This window comes from Carassius gibelio, chromosome B1, assembly GCF_023724105.1.
Source record: "Carassius gibelio isolate Cgi1373 ecotype wild population from Czech Republic chromosome B1, carGib1.2-hapl.c, whole genome shotgun sequence".
Classification (NCBI taxonomy): Eukaryota; Metazoa; Chordata; class Actinopteri; order Cypriniformes; family Cyprinidae; genus Carassius; species Carassius gibelio.
Window position 1 is genome coordinate 33,638,626 of NC_068396.1, and position 17,267 is coordinate 33,655,892.

General features: G+C 37.8%; 3 protein-coding genes across 3 annotated transcripts in view; 1 reads left to right on the plus strand and 2 right to left on the minus strand.

The window, feature by feature from the left end:
* LOC127949471 (zinc finger protein 501) overlaps positions 1 to 17,267 on the minus strand; it is a 167,043-nt gene that overhangs the window by 55,752 nt on the left and 94,024 nt on the right. The window lies entirely within an intron of this gene.
* LOC127949529 (zinc finger and SCAN domain-containing protein 31) overlaps positions 1 to 17,267 on the minus strand; it is a 47,850-nt gene that overhangs the window by 18,844 nt on the left and 11,739 nt on the right. The window lies entirely within an intron of this gene.
* Positions 1,887 to 16,804, plus strand: LOC127949424 (adhesion G protein-coupled receptor E5-like). The gene is made up of 18 exons (XM_052546669.1): positions 1,887 to 2,316; positions 7,715 to 7,786; positions 7,913 to 8,056; positions 8,139 to 8,267; positions 9,019 to 9,138; positions 10,487 to 10,618; positions 10,706 to 10,755; positions 10,837 to 10,923; positions 11,016 to 11,169; positions 11,622 to 11,738; positions 11,824 to 12,026; positions 12,143 to 12,313; positions 12,405 to 12,599; positions 13,212 to 13,429; positions 13,565 to 13,723; positions 14,181 to 14,352; positions 14,480 to 14,575; positions 15,372 to 16,804. Exons 1-18 carry the CDS (start codon positions 2,271 to 2,273, stop codon positions 15,414 to 15,416), a joined length of 2,310 nt encoding a protein of 769 aa, XP_052402629.1. The 5' UTR covers positions 1,887 to 2,270; the 3' UTR covers positions 15,417 to 16,804.

The following is a 17,267-nucleotide window of genomic DNA, read 5'->3' on the forward strand; positions in this document are numbered from 1 at the left end:
GAAGAAAAACCTTGGGAGAAACCAGGCTCAGTCAGGGCTCAGTTCAAATGTTAGCCTAGATGCCATTCTTCTAATGATGTAGCAAGTACATCAGGTGTTATGGGAAGTGTTCCTGGAAAAGGATCTGCTGCCCGCAGTTGATTTTGAGCACTGACAATGCTCTTATCTCTCACTGCTCCAATCATCAGGGCAGCTACAGCTGTAAATGCCACGAGGGTTACAGTAATAATGGCAATAGCCAGTCTAAATGCACTGGTGAGTGTTTAGCGCATGTTTGCCTTACACTGCTGAAACTGCTAATGTACAGTCCAAAAATGAGAATTACTTAACAAATTCATTATATTCTGTTTTTGTGCACAGACTGAATGAGTCAAAGACATCAGGTCATCAGGTTTCTGGATAGCAGATCAGCTGTTATTCTGACTGTATCATGTTTGAATGTCCATTTCCTCTTTTTTCCTTCTCAAACATAATTCAGGAAGCATTAGGTGTTTTGTTTTGCGTTTGCTAAACTCTCCCTCATTTCATTTCAAATGTGCTTTATCGACATGACAAATCTTTATGATGCATTGCCAAAGCATGTTTACAGTGAATCTTGAACAGATAAGAGCGAATTATGAAACAGTAAATAAAAAGAAAGTGAACCAGACATTTTTGTAAGATTTGACATGCTAAACCAATAAATGTAGTATTGAAGATGAAGATGTGTTGGTCCGTGGAATATGTTGATAGTGAATGTGATGAACTGACTTCATAAATTAAATAAAAATCAACATAACATCAGCTGATGCCTCCAAGTCTTTCAGCTTTACATACCATGTCATGAGCATGTTTAGTCTGTTTCTCTTCCTCACTCACACACACAGAGAAAGAGGGGGTGGTTACGTGATTGATTTCATAAGTTACATTTCTATGTCTGCCTCCTGACCTTTCTCGTGACCCAGTGCTTTGTGTTTGTATGTGTGTCAAGAATTTACAACATCAATTCCCGAAAGTCACAACAGAAGACAGAGATAATGTGTGTGTATCTGTGTGTGTGTGTGTGTGTGTGTGTACAGATCCATCACATCACTGTAATTTGAGTCCACCAGCATACTAAATAATGAATATTTAGTTATAACCGTGCTTTTATTCTCAGTCTGAATCAGATCAGAACATAAACATGACCGCAATGTGTTCTTATATTATATAAACACATTGTGTTTGCATTGGCACAATGATGTTTGTTCAACTCAGGATGTGACGTCACCAGCGTGAGCCTCAACACTGGCCCCCATTGTGAGTGAAATGAGTGTCCAAAAGCCCCTTTTGCTCTGATAGAAGTCTGTCTGACTCTCTAGGGGGGTTGGGGAACAAAACCTAAAAACCTCTACAAATGCAGTAAGAGAAAAATATAACAGTTAAGATACAACCACTGAAAACAAGTGCTTGATAATTTTCGAGTTAGTTAATCTTGCTTTAAGCGTGTTTTTATATATAACAGGAAAAAAATCTTAAAACGGTTTTGAATTTTTGAAGTCGTTATTTTGAAAAATGGAGGGAAACGTTCCAAAGAAAGAGTGACTGAAACACGAGTGCTGGAACTGAGCGACAACAGCTGCTCTCTCTCTCTCTCTCTCTCTCTCTCTCTCTCTCTGTGTATCTCTCTCTCTCTCTCTCTCTCTGTGTATGTCTCTCTCTCTCCCTCTCTCTCTCTCTTTCCTCTCTGTGTCTCCCTCTGTCTCTCTCTCTGTGTCTCTCTCTCTCTCCCTCTCCCTCTCTCTGTCTCTCTCTCTCTGTGTCTCTCTGTGTCTCTCTCTCTCTTTCTTTCTCTCTGTCCCCCCCCCCCCCTCTCCCCCCCCCCCCTTACTCTCTCTCCAGGGGGAGTGTCAGCCATGAATAGCTGTTGACTTCTCGCCCAGTAGCAGCACACACATCTGAAGAGTAAAAGGAGAATAACGGACGAGGCCAGTGGAAAGAAGAAGAGAAAATATTGGAAACTCTCCGACCGTGTGGATTAAGACAAACAGAGCAGAACCAAGAGTGAAAGACGAGAAGGTCACAAGGAGGAATAATCTGGGAAACTGTCTGGAAACTTTAGAAAAAGAGACAGAAATCTATATCAAAAGAGCCTCTTATCAGACAGACAAGAGCTGAGGAGGAGAGCACATTAACTTTAGATTTATAAAGTGAAAGTCAGTGACAGGAATCTCTGAGGGCTTTACTGGAAATCAGATTTCCTTTGGGAATTTTGTATCATAAAACAAATCATAAACAGTCTGACAGCAGTTATGGTGGTTCCTAACATGGATCTGAAGAGGGCACTTCTTCTGTTGGGTGAGTAGGTGTTTGTGGTGTTGAATATCTTTAAGTTGAAGCTGGACTGGTCTTTTTAGCAGATGTGTGTCCGACATGAAGAAATAAGTGTTTGTGTGTGTAAAACAAGGAGTCTATTCTTTGAACGTTTCTCCATGAAACCAGAAAGACATAACATCTAATCTTCACATCCCTGAATCAAATTGAAGAGACTCTTTCTTAGACAAAACACAGACACAAACACAGACAAGATAAGACTAGAAAGAAACTACATCAAAACAGTCTGTTTGAGTGTGTCTCTTGTCAACGGATTTATATTGAATGTATTTTATGTTGGATATTAAAAGTTTTGTCTGTTTGTTAATGCTGGATTTCATTAAAGTAATTCATTTAGATCTAAAAAAAAAAAAAGCTGAATATAGACACCTGCACCGGTTCTTATTACCATCTGTGGTTCCATAAAGAACCTTTAAACAGAACCTTTCCATTCCACAAAATGTTCTAACTCATGAATTTATTTAAACAATGTCATTTACATTCAAAAACAGGCTGGTAGAATGGACTCTATTACATCACATCCAGTTTCTTTAATTATACATAAAACATATAATTTTGAGAAAACAGTTACCTTGTCTTTCTTTGGCCATAATTCAATGAATGGCTCTAACAATTCACTAATTTTACTTTAGACAAGAATACAGTTTTTTTTTTTTACAATTTCCAAAATGGGGTTTTTACACCAATGGCAAAGAACCATTCTGGGTTTCCCAAATAAACTTTCAGTGAATAGTTCTCGAAAGAATCATTTTGAAGAACATTTTAATAACCGTAACTGAAAGAACCTTTTTATTTTTATTTTTTTTGCCAATTAAAAGGTTCCAAGAATATTGAAAGTTTTTCAAGCAAAAGGGGAAACCGCTAATTGGATTTTAAAAAATGTTTCTCTGTCATTCTCATCGATCAGTGCAGCTTTACGTGAGAATGTGTTGCATTCAACTGTTTCACATGCTCTTGGGTTTTCCTCAGCATGGGACTGAAATGTTTTCTGACGCAGTGTAAAAACTACCGTGTGGGCGACACTTGGTGTTAATTTTGCAATACTTAAAGTCATGTGGGAGGGTTGATTTTAGTGGTATAAAAGCAGGACTGTATCTATAAGTCAACTAAATATCATTACTATCATGATGGCAAATCTTGATGTGAAAGTTGTGGCAGTGTAACCGCAGATTGTTGAGATTAACATTTGCTCTCGTACGAAGCTCTAGTGTGCACACGCATGTTTTGCCGACACAAGATGCTGAAATAGTAACTCAGATGCCACTTTATTTACTTCAAGTTTTGCTTATACAGAAATGTGAAAATAAGACATCTGACAGCTGCAGGGCCATGTAATTTGTTTTACTAGTTCAACACTACTGAAAAACTCCACTGATCTACACAAAGCAAATCAAATCAAATGCAGCATATTTTACCACCAACAGTCAAACTGAAACCCACATACACATTAAAAGGGATGACACAAAACCGCTCACTAACCTTATACTTACATTTTTCTACACTCACAGTTTAGACATTAGGTTTGACACTGACACATAAAACTGAAATAAATATAAAATCCAGTGTTAAATTTGTTATGCATCTAAAAATTTCTTACTAAGAATGAACATAGATTTATGTGGAGGTAAGCATTTGCTTTAGTTGTGGTCTTCACTATTGACTTTTTCAATAATGGCTTTTCTGGTTGCTGTAACTGTTTATGAAACACATTGGTTAAGGTAAGAGTAACCAAGAGTAAATGCGATGAGGTTAAATAGGTCATTTTGGTTTTGTTAATGACATAGTCGTCATGTTCCATGTTCACTAATGTCATGATACTAGAGGAAATGTGTAGGTTTGTTATTGATTAAGTTTGTTATTGATCACAACTGGGTGTTTAAGGACATAATATGAAGAGCTTTAAAAATCCATTGTACTGGAGATTAGAACGTCTATACTGGTAAGACACGCAGACAGCAAGAATCAACATATACCCGTGCTGGTCATATAATTAGAATATCATCGATTTATTTCACTAATTCCATTCAAAAAGTTAAACTTGTATATTATATTCATTCATTACACACAGACTGATATCTCAAATGTTTATTTATTTTAATTTTGCTGTTTATAACTGATAACTAAGGAAAATCCCAAATTCAGTATCTCAGAAAATTAGAATATTGTGAAAAGGTTCAATATTGAAGACACCTGGTGCCACACTCTAATGAGCCAATTAACTCAGAACACCTGCAAAGCCTTTAAATCAGGGGTTTCAAACTCAATTTCTAGAGGGCCGGAGCCCTGCAGAGTTTTGTTCCAACCCTGCTCCAATACACAGACCATGTAGTTTTCAGATAAGCATGAAGGACTTGATGAGTTGGCTAAGGTGTGTTTAATTAAGGTTGAATCTAAACTCTGCAGGGCTCCAGCCCTCCAGGAACTGAGTTTGACATCCCTGCTTTAAATGGTCTCTCAGTCTAGTTCTGTAGGCTACACAATCATGGGGAAGACTGCTGACCTGACAGTTGTCCAAAAGACGACCATTGACACCTTGCACAAGGAGGGCAAGACACAAAAGGTCATTTCAAAAGAGGCTGGCTGTTCACAGAGCTCTATGTCCAAGCACATTAATAAAGAGGCGAAGGGAAGGAAAAGATGTGGTAGAAAAAGTGTACAAGCAATAGGGATAACCGCACCCTGGAGAGGATTGAGAAACAAAACCCATTCAGAAATGTGGGGGATATTCACAAAGAGTGGACTGCAGCTGGAGTCAGTGCTTCAAGAACCACTACACACAGACGTATGCAAGACATGGGTTTAGGCTGTCGCATTCCTTGTGTCAACTCCTATGCTTACTTCCTGTGCTGACCAACTTTATGGAGAAGCAGATTTCCTTTCCCAACAGGACTTGGCACCTGCACACAGAGCCAGAGCTACCAGTACCTGGTTTAAGGACCATGGTATCCCTGTTCTTAATTGGTCAGCATTCTGGGTGCACCAATCATAACTCTTCAATGGCTCCCAGCATGCATTGCGACATTAATTGATTGTCTTGGTATTTTCTACTAATTTATTTAATTTTTGTTGTTACGACTTTTACTACCTTGTTTTGCCAAGTTCGAAAATCACATACAAATTATCAGAATATTGGGTCACCATTGCTGAGATTCACATGCTGATTTATGAGTGCCAGAACTGAAACTTTTTAATAATCTGTATTTTTAAATATTGTTTATTATGTTTTTCTCATATTATCTCCTATAAATGCTCCAACATAGAAATTATAAAAGCACTAGATTTTTAGATACATTAAAATTGCAATCAGAGACTCAGACACGCCTTCGTCATAAGTTCCTTGGCATTACATGTTTAATTCACCCAACTGAGCCTACCAAAGAGAAACTAAAGCAACCACGTTTCACAAAATGGTAAATTGAAAAAAAAATAATCTAAACATTAATTCTCAATAAAGAACTTCTGTTTTAGTTAATCTAACTGGTTAGTAATGCATGAAGTTAAAGCTGCGGTAGGGAACTTTTGACGCTCTAGCGGTTTATAAACAGAACTGCTTGCGTCTTGCGGAAGAACATCGTAGCCGGAACTACTTCTCTCTGTTTATGTCTATGAAGAATCACAAAGGTACTGGGTTACTCCGCCGCGGTACCCCCGAAGCAATCTAAAATAGTCAGAATATAAACACTTATTATAGGTGCACCCTAGTGATTCAGGACAAGCCAAAAACACGGTTTGGAAAATGGATTCATGGTGTACTCGCTTATTATATACATTTTTCTACATTTTGAACACAAACAAAGTTACGGACCGCAGCTCTGATTGGTTGTTTCTTAACGGGGGTGATGGAGTTTCTGCAAATGGCAATAGGACACTGGGAGGAGCCAGAGGAGCTTGATTTTTTTCACAGATTATCTGTCTCATATTCTACTGTCAGGACATAATGACAGGTTTAATAAATATGTAAAAATATTTTTTTTACAAAAGTTCCCTACAGCACCTTTAACAATGCTGTTTGTAGATTTGTTCAATCCTCATCTGCTGAGATCTGAGATTTAATGTCTTTTATTTCAGTTTATTTAATCTAAGGCTGTGTCTAAAGTCAGTTGTAGTAGTTCTTGTGTTTCTCTTTTCTTCAGTAATTCTGTTTGTTAACAGCAGCTGTTCATCACTAATTAACAATTATCACTGTTAATCACTTAATTATCTCATTAATTTTAACACTGATTCAGACTCTGACTCTTTTAGAACGAGACTATATATGCTCTGAGAAGTGTTAATTTAACACTCAAGAATTTATTGTGTAGCAACATTTAAACACACAAAAAAAAGAGTTGCATGACTTGGGGGGTGCTGGGTGAGACATCAAACAATACATCTGTAGTTCCATGTTAAACTAAAGGTCAGTAAGCGAGAAAAAGAAAGTCTGAAAATGGTGCAAATTGCTCTCTCGTTCTGCAGATGAACAGATTATTCTGAGAGTTGTGAGAAATGTTCGTTTAGCACTAGCTGCAGCATGTACGAGACATTTTCAATCGCATCTGTGGTTTCCTGAACACGTATGCAATGGTTTTGGGTCATTTGTGTGTGTGGGTAGATGAATGTTTTGTGTATATATGTGAAAGTGTGTTCTGTTTGCATGAAAGAACTGTAACAATGCATGTACAGGCATTATGTGTTAAAGATCTAAAAACTGTGTTCAGCCCTCGTTGTGTCATTTCAGTACCAATATTTGGACTTTATAGACGTTTCTTAGAATACTTTTTGAAAACTAACCACAAGATAAGGCTCATACAATATTCAAGTGAATAAAACAGTCCATTTCAAATGACACTTACAAGTCAGTTATTTTTAGTGAACAATAAAAAGACACTGCACGACTAGTGTAGGCCAGTTAAAATCATTCGTATGGGCCAGATCACTTCAAAAATTATCATGAGGTACCAGTTTGGGCAATCTTTCACTGAATGAACACTGTCACAGAATCTATTTGGCTTCATAGAGATTCTTAGACAATCCAAACCATGTTTTTATAGCAGCACAAGCTATATATGACGATGTATTTTAACATCCACAACTTTAACAAATTAAATTGCTTCGTAAAATTGCATATATATTTAAACTTGTGTCTGTAGTCATTGTAACTGTTGTAGGTTGTGTCGAACAACACCCTTCAGCTGTAGCCACATTTGTCATATATTGTACTTAAAGCATTTAACTCTGTCTAATGTGACTCAAACTTCGTTAAAGTGTTTAAAATGGATTGACGGGAGGCTTTTTGTGATGGATGGAAGAATAGATACTCATGAATAGATTAATGTATGTTTGAAGAGTTATACAGATCTTGTTTTTTCTTTTTCTTGACCAGGTCTGTTCCTGGTCTTTAGTGAATCACGTAAATGTAACATTGGATTCGAACAAAGAAACAACAGCTGTGTTGGTAAAGCACACTTTATTTGTTTCAGCACAATATGTTTCTGTCTGTATGTCCCTCCACAAGGGAATTTGCGTAACTGTAGTTCTCTTTTAACTCTGTAATGCTGTTTCCTTTCTGACTGTCTTACAGATATAGATGAGTGTGTGACAGATCCGGGTCTGTGTGGTGATCATGCTCAGTGTTTCAATACACCTGGAAGTTACTACTGCAACTGTAATGAAGGATTTCGATCAATAACAGCCAATTTCACAGCAACATCGGGGGAGTGTAGGGGTACGAGAGAGGATTATGGGATAAAAGAGTCCACTACTATGATTTAAATACTGTAACTAATATCAGCTGCTTCCCCCAACAGATATCAATGAGTGTATTGAGAAAACATATGAATGCAGAGGTGATATGAAGTGTGTGAACACCATGGGCTCCTTCATGTGCTTCTGTCCACCTGGATTTCATGAACCAACAACAGGCTCAGGATGTGAAGGTGAACAGCTTCACTCATATTGCTTTTCCTCTTTTGGCTGTTAATCAAACCAAAGAACACTTTGCAAGAAACAAGAAAGTTTTGTCTAAATATATAACTAAATAGACCTGTATTAGATAACAGATAAAAAAACACAGGGATGCAAAGCAACGGTTAATTTTTGACCCTGATTATAACCATCCAATATCTATTTGATCAATTATATTTTTTTAAATGCTAAAACTAAGTTCACAGAATCAGTTCTTGCCACCAGCTCAGAGGAAGAAATAGTAATTATATGCCATGAAACTGTAGTATGCTACTTTTCCACATGATTTCAATATAACTTTGCATGCAGGTACCATTACTTTATCATCTGGTGAATGAAAGCATTACATTTGCCTTTGCAAAACATGTAAAAACATCTGATAGAAAGGATGTTCATTTGACACTCTGGAAATAGATCAAGCTGATTTGCATTGTGACATGTTGCATCTAATGCCATGAGCTCTGATGTTTGACAAATGTTTTAGATCATCTTGGGTTTCTCATAGAAAAAGAAACTTTGCAAACAGTACGAGTTGCTGTTAATAAAACTAGTAGCAGTGGATTAGAAATTCCTGGATTCATCCAGAAGCACAGAGAGACAGCTGTTGACATAACCTCATTTAGTCTGGCTGATGCAATCATTAACAAAGTTCACATGAAGCTGATAAATGTTTTCCAACGTCTCTATAACCGCTGTCTCTGTGTGTGTGTGTGTCGGCTGCAGATGTGGATGAGTGTGTGTCCTCAGTGTGTGGAGTTCACAGCAGTTGCACTAACACACTTGGCAGCTTCCACTGCATCTGTTCTCCAGGGTTTCTCAAACATGAGAACGGCTCCTGTACAGGTGAGCATCTGTCCTGCTGATGCTAATGATGGAGAATGATTCTGACGCCAGTGTGTTTGGGTGCTGAACACAACCATCGTAGCATGCTGTGTGTGTCTGCTGTCACGTCCAACTATAAAATCTCATTAGATTACAGTTCAATCAGTTATCTGTTCGTAAAATCTGTGACGCACCCAACGTCACAAGCGAGTCTTAATGTCATTTCACAAGTCCTCAAAGGGTTAAACTTAATGGGAAATGAAATGACAGATTAAATGGTGATTGTGCATTATTGATGAACGCCTTCTGTTATTGTACATTATAGAGGATCAGATGTTGATGTTTTATTGGTTAAAATGATACCACCATCGTGGAGATCAGTGTTTGATTTAGTTATGCTCTTCACCCTTTTAATGATTCAAAGTAAATTGCTCCTAAATAATTGCCATGTTGTTTCATAGCAAACATTTGTGCTTTGCTGAATCAAACCTAGAAGTAGTAGAGGAGATTACACTTTCTATAGATAACACATGAAGAGGTGACTTTTTTTTTTTTTTTTTTGATTATTGTCTGGCATTCAACTATTATTGAACCAAAGAATAAAAGCCCCACTAAACAAATACCAGAGTAATGCTTCAATATTAAAAGAGAAATGTCCCAGCCTTGATTTTAGACATGACCACTTATAATACGATCCTCAGCATGACAAGAATTTTTACTATGGTGTTACACAGCATGCATTGCAGCATGAAACATTTTGTTGATTGTGACAATTGTTGAGATTCTGTGTGTTTAAATAGTCTTGGCTTTCCAATTTATATATAAAGTATGTACTTTTAAAATTAACTCTCTGTAACTTTTAAAGCAGCATATCATTTGCATGCTGCAGTTTCATAGTGTCTATATTGCAAAACCTATAATAAGGCCAGCTTGTGATGACTAAGTCATCATATAAATAACAGCTAATAGCTGCTCACTGCATAATACTGATATCTCTGTGTCACAACACCTCAAGTGTTACTACTGAGAGATATCTAACAGAAAATCAAGAGTGAAGAGCCAAACTAGAGCAAACACTGATCCCCATAACGGTGACATCATTTAAACAATAAAACATCAACATCTGATCTTCAGTTATTCTCAGTAACAGCACTTGTTCATCACTAAAGCACAATTATCTTTTAATCATTCACTTTATTATCTTAACTATTAACTTTAACTCTTTGAGGACTTGGGATATGACTTGAAGACTTGCTTGTGACTTGAATTAGAGTTGGAGCTAAACTCCGATCTAAATTTTAAAGAATTTTATTAAATAAAACGATATCATAATAGGAATTGACATTCATCCATCTTCTCTCTCTCACAGACAAAGATGAATGTAAAGGGGTTCCAGATGTTTGTGGCACAAACGCCAACTGCTCCAATCATCAGGGCAGCTACAGCTGTAAATGCCATGAGGGTTACAGTAACTATGGCAATAGCCAATCAAAATGCACTGGTGAGTGTTCAGTTTGTATGTGCACATTAGTGTTCATGGTGTAGATACTGATGTGGGAAACATTAACTGTTTTGATGCTGTGTGCAGAGATGAGCTGCGACCACTTTGAGTCTGACACAGAGGACACGCCTGCAAAGGTAGAACGACTCCTCATGATTATTTTGGTACAACTTAGTGAACAATCAGTTTTCAGAGTTTGGTTTCTGTGTTTCTTCTAGTTGAAGACTTTACTGGCGCTGTTGAGGAGCAGCTGTGAGTCTCTGCGTGGCCCAAACAGCCATCAGATAGGAGAGCAGTTACTGGAGGTTAAACAAACAGCCCTCTTCCTCTTTCTGCTTGCTTCTGCATTTCTCAGTTTGACTGGGAATATTCCTCTAAATCTCACTGTGTTTGACAGAACTTGTTTACTTCCACTGATGAGCTGCTGTCTGAAGGAAACATCGCTGACGGGAAGATGCTGAATCAGTTTCTGGACGCGGTGGAGAACAGCTTGCGTCTGATTGGACCTCAGCTGAAACAGCCTGTGACCAGGATGGAGACGCACAACACCTGTGAGAAACCACATGCATTACACATTGTGTTTCTGGTCTTCAATCATTGAAGATATTTTCAAATATCTAAACATTGTTAAATCAAAGTCTTTACTTCAGATGTGAAATTGAGATATAAAGTCGTTTTTTTTTTGAGAAAATGAACAAAATATTTGAGATTGTTTAAAACAAGAACAGATGTCTGCCAATGTGGAATAAAACTTGTTTTCCTTTTGATTTAAGTAGATTTTTTTCTATTTAAACTCGTTCTGCTTTTCAAGTAAACGTATGCTCAATTAGGGATCTTTTTATGTCTGTACTGGATTTTCTTTATTTGCTCTTAAAAAGGTTGTTAAAAGTTTTCATAAAACCTCCAGAAACTCTGATTAATGAATGGAAATACTGTTGTGAAAAATATTTAATTTAATTTGAAGACTGATATCAGTTGTTCTGTATGTCCATGTGATTGACAGTTGCTGAGGTTGCAGTCACACGGAATCAGACTCCGCCCAGTGGGCGTGTCACTCTGAGCACAGACTCCGCCCTCTTCAGCACCAGCTGGGAAACAGTTGTAGGCAAATCATATCCAGGTACAAATAAACACGTTCACATATATGATGGTACAAACGAAACCATCAGAATTTTCACGAGATGTGACTGTTCTCTTGTTTACAGGTTTTGCGTTCGCGGCTCTGGTCAGTTATAAAGATCTGAACTCAACCAGCGATCTGCTCCACAAGATGAGCAATGAGAGATCAGACGATAAAGAGAGAAGTGTCACTTATCAACTCAACTCTAAAGTGGTGACGGCCGTCGTCAGTAATGCAGAAACCAAGCAGCTATCAGAGTCGGTGACGCTCGTCTTTAGACACGTGGAGGTGAAGATACTGACAGATCAGCTTATGACCAGCACAAGATCTCACTGGAGACACACACATTTCATTTACAGAAAATCAATCTGTTTTCTGAACTGTCAATCAATCTTCTTCATTAGGAGAGGGCGGAGTCTGAGGGCATGGCTTACTCTTGTGTGTACTGGGATGAGACTGAGGGGGCGTGGTCTGGGCGGGGCTGTAAGAGGACTGAGTCTAACAGCACTCATACAGTGTGTTCCTGCTCTCATCTCAGTAGTTTCGCTGTGCTCATGGCTCTCTATCCTGTCCAGGTACATCTGTGAGCCAGAAAACAGGGGTTTAACATATTTAAATCAGATTCTAGATTAAATGTTGATGATTTTCCCTCTTCCTCTCCTCCAGGACTCGTTTGATTTGGTGTTGATCACGCGTGTGGGTTTAGTTCTGTCTCTGGTCTGTTTGTTTCTCTGCATCCTGACTTTCAAGTTCTGCCGCTCCATCCAAGGAACCCGAACCAGCATTCATCTCCATCTGAGCATCTGTCTCTTCATCGCAGACCTCGTCTTCCTCTGTGGGATCACCAGTACTCACAATCAGGTGTGTGTCTTATATCTTCTGTATATGGGGGCCTTAAAGTCAAAAAGGTAGAGAATCGCAAGTAGTGTTTACTGTTATGATGGCTTGACAAGGTCTCCTCCTAGAGTTTTTAAGCTACAACCACCAAACTCAGGTCAGTCCTTCAGACTGGTCCAACCCGGGCTGCTGTATCTTTTTTTCACTAATCTAACTTATTTTTGTAAACTGGATCCAAAGTGCAAAAATCCCATGAGTTTTCATTGTACAATCAGACACGCAGAGTATTTAAACTGTCTATCGCTAGCAAAACTCAACGATTATCATAGTCCAATGTGTTAAATCATGGTAGCAACATGCTAAGACATGTTAGCAAAATGTTAAAACATGCTAGCAACATAATTATGCTAATCATGTTTAAAGTGTTAAATCATCATGCTAGCAATGTGTTAAAACATATTAGCAACATGCTTAAATGTTTTAGCAAGCTGTTAGAACATTGATATAATTTTGTATTCAAGTAAAGTGTATCAAGGGTATCAAGGATATAATTTTGTCCTCTTTGCCAAGCCAACATCAGTGTTTGTTCACAAACGTTACTCATGTAGCTGGGCTGTTTTTCTCTGTTCATCTCAGGTAGCGTGTGCCATTGTGGCCGGTCTGCTTCATTTCTTCTTCTTGTCTGCGTTCTGCTGGATGCTGCTGGAAGGAGTTCAGCTCTACCGGATGGTTGTGATGGTGTTTCACACCACATTAAAACATCTCTATATGTATTTGGTGGGATATGGAGTCCCGCTCTTCGTCATCATAATCTCTGCCATCACCTTCCCAAAGGGATACGGCACTGATAGACAGTAAGTTGTGTGAATTTGCATGAAGTGCTTTTTGTGTTTCAGCTTTTCATGCAAAGAGTTTGACAGCCTATAAATTACAGTGTTATCTGAGTGGCTTCCAGCTGTTTGATGATCATTTTGGGTGATTTGTTCCAGCTGTTGGCTCTCTCTTGATCACAATTTCATATGGAGCTTCTTTGCGCCAGTGTGCATCATCGTCATCCTCAACAGCTTTGTCTTCATCATCACTGTGTGGAAACTGGCCGAAAAGTTCTCTAGCCTCAATCCAGACCTCTCCAAACTCCGCAACATCAGGTGAGTGTTTTTTAAAGGGTGACCATAATTTAGATATCCAAAAAGAGGTCAGTGGGTGCAGGATTTAGTTAGTTGGTGGTTAAAGTATTGTCAAAAGAGCCCAAAGTAGCACACTCCCAAATATCATAGCTCAAAATGTCATTTCCCTACCTAAAATCCCCGGGCGCCGCAGCATAAATGGCTGCCCACTGCTCCGGGTGTGTGCTCACAGTGTGTGCTTGTGTTCACTGCTCTGTGTGTGTGCATTTCGGATGGGTTAAATGCAGAGCACAAATTCTGAGTATGGGTCACCATACTTGGCTGAATGTCACTTCACTTCACTTCACTTCACTTCACTTCACTTCACTTCACTAAAAGACATGTCCGGGAAAAAGAGGATGCATCATCACCCTAGTTTATTAAAGGAGTCCAAAATAGCTTCCGTCATTGAGTCTTACTAATTTCTGCTGACTTTCAGGGGGTTTACAGTGACCGCCGTGGCTCAGATGTGTATTCTTGGAGGAATGTGGGTTTTTGGCTGCTTCCTCTTCCAGGAGGAAGGAACTCAGGTTGCATTGTACCTCTTCACCATCTTAAACAGCTTCCAAGGGGCGCTCATCTTCATCATGCACTGCCTGCTGTCCAAACCGGTATTTAAAACACAGACATACACACACACACACACACACACACACACACACAACAAAACGGAAGCATTTCTATGTATTCTGCAAGAGGCTTCGGTGTTGTTTTCACTTTTTGTGTCTCCCCCTTCAGGTCAGAGACGAGTATTGCAAGCTTATTACCAGCATCTGCTCACTAAAGGAGAAGAAATATTCAGAATTCAGCACCAATCAGTCCAGCAACAGTCAGGTACATTTGCATGGCAAGACATCATCATTGACTTGGTGTCTATTGCATTCATAAAATGCACCCAATGTCTTCAGTTTTCAAATTCTGTTTCAACATTTATAATAAATACCGTTTTGGCACTATAACAGATTTTAAGTGGCACGTAAAATGATCATCAATTTTCTTTAGCTATAGCACAAAATAAACATGAATGGAAATTTGAACGTATGTTGAAAGAATCAGTATACCTTACTGAAATGAAAAGTCAGTAAGTTATGAAATTGATCAGAGTTTAAACTGCGTAAAAATGTCATTAAAACCAAACAATGTGTAACCTAACGTCACATTTACATCAGAAAATCAATTAGGTTTCCATCAGGGTTGCAACATTTCCGGAAGCTTTCCAGAAATCCCTGGAATATGAAAAAAAAATCCTGAAAATTTTCAAAAATTTCTGCAATATTTCTGAAATTTACCTTTTTGCAACCCTAGTTTCCATTAACGCATATATATCAACTAAATTGGTTAGTGACAAACTCATTATTTAAAGTATGTTTGAATTATTCTTTAATAAAATCAAGGTTTTATTTCAGCCACCATTTACATGTTTAAATTTACGACTTGGAGTAGGAACATAATTATTAAAAAGTTGACTAAAACAGGCTTATGTACAACTTAGCTGATTATTAAATATTTGTGATAAGTTTTTGGGTAAATGAAGGCTATAAATTCAGTTTCAGTCTTATATTAAAAATCTAATTTCAGTACATCACTAGAATATGGTTCTTCTTCTAACCGTGTCCTCTGACCTCTACAGCAACCTCTGCGGAGCCATCAGACCACAGGAGAGTCCAAGATATAGAGCGGCTGTCAGTCCTGGAGGAGCCATGTAGATGTTTACCTTAACAGACACATGGTGGTCTCACAGAGCTTTCATTCTGCAGCACATAGGACCCCTTTCCATTGAGGGGTCTGTTACAGCTTTCTTTCTCTCTGTTAGGCAAGAATTTCAGGTCTTGACTCGTCACATGACCTAGACATATCAGCTAAAACAGATAAATCAATACAATGTGCAGGGAAGTTTTCTTTCTCTCATGGACATTGGAGACACTTTAGCTGTTCTGTATATGTGCCTTTAGTGGAGAACTTCTTTTATTACAGGCAAAAGGCAGCTTTTATTTGCTTATATATGAAAATGTTGTGAAGATGGTATTTGTAGAACTCGCCTCCTATGGGCCTTATGATAAAGGTTGTGTTCTCTGAAGCCTTAATCGATTATCAATCACAAACCACCGCGTTTATATGATCTGCACTTACATGCCACTTTACGTATTTAAGCTGTTGGGAAATTTAACCCGTTTATGTGAAAAAAGGATGAGAGGTACTTTAGATTCATAAAGCTACTTAAACAGAGTTGCATTGCACAAAGCAGGTGACAAAGAAAGTTCATTTTACTATAATATTGTGGAGAGAGAAATAATTTTGAGATTCTTATGATGTGTCCAAGGGGTTTTCTCAGATGCACAATAAAAACCCATTAAAGTGAACGCTGGCTTAGCGAAACAGGCCAATAAAAGATGATTAACTACTATTATTTCTTTTAATTATACAAATATCATAGACACTTGTTCTCAGTGAATCCGCAACCACTGAAATTTAGAAATATTTAGAAACAGAGGTAAACATAACAAAGCCGTGTTTCCTGGAATCATGGAACTCTGAATCACTTTTTTGAAATAAATTACTTGCAAAGTTATATTCATAATTCATTAAGAAGTTTCAAAAGCAGCCACCACTGTGATGTAAACTGTTATTATACAATAACAAACTACTGGACATGCAACAATTTTTTTGGTTATGTGGAGAAAGAATGCTTTGAGGGCACAATGCCGGATGCGTTGACTGCCTGTGCTTACACACATTTTCTTTCTTGTCAAAACTAAAGCATATTTTGGGCTTTAGTGTTTCTATTTTGAGCACAATGTGATTTTGTAAAGGGATAAATCTAAACAAAGTTTTAAACCCATTGCTCCTGCAACACCATTGTCTTTACTAGCTCTCTATTGTATGTGTAATGATATTTGATAAGAAACAAATGTTTAATTTACATTTTCCATAAAATATTTTTATCTTTTGTAGAATTTTTTTTCTTTTTGGCTGTTATTTTTGTACTTGAAATAAGGGTCATTTTTAGCCCTGATGTGGTACTTTGATGTTTTTCCAAAAAGTATTAAATAACTGCTAAAAGAAGCTGTGGCTGATTTCTGTTTTGTGTTCCCAGGGCTATTTCTAGCCATTTTTATGTCCTTGGTGAAATCCCTAATGAACCCTTTGTTTGTTTGTGTTGCATTTCGTTGAACTCTCGCAGCCACAGAAAAAAACCCTTTGTATAAACTACATATAAAAGCCGGATCAGTGGTATAAAAGTAATCAGAATACAGCTATTTATTCCTTTGCTACTCATTAACACGTGAACTTCCCCTTTAAATAACATGATGCTCTTCCCTCTATGTGAATGACGCTGTTCCTTTTAAGTGCTGTTAGGAGTGAATTGATTCATTAATTCAACACTTCCGTAAGGATGCATTGAATTCGTCAAAACAGTTTAATAAAGGATGTATTGATCTCATGAATTAGCAAATTTTACTACACCAATATTTTTTAATTGGCTGTTAAAGTTTATATGGGCATATTACATGACACACTGATCCTT

Excerpts from the sequence above, each read along its gene's own strand:
- LOC127949424 (XM_052546669.1), top strand. The coding sequence starts at position 2,271 with ATGGTGGTTCCTAACATGGATCTGAAGAGGGCACTTCTTCTGTTGG. Across the intron at positions 10,924-11,015 it reads TAGGAGAGCAGTTACTGGAG|AACTTGTTTACTTCCACTGA; the intron begins GTTAAACAAACA and ends TGTGTTTGACAG. Across the intron at positions 11,739-11,823 it reads TGTAGGCAAATCATATCCAG|GTTTTGCGTTCGCGGCTCTG; the intron begins GTACAAATAAAC and ends TCTTGTTTACAG.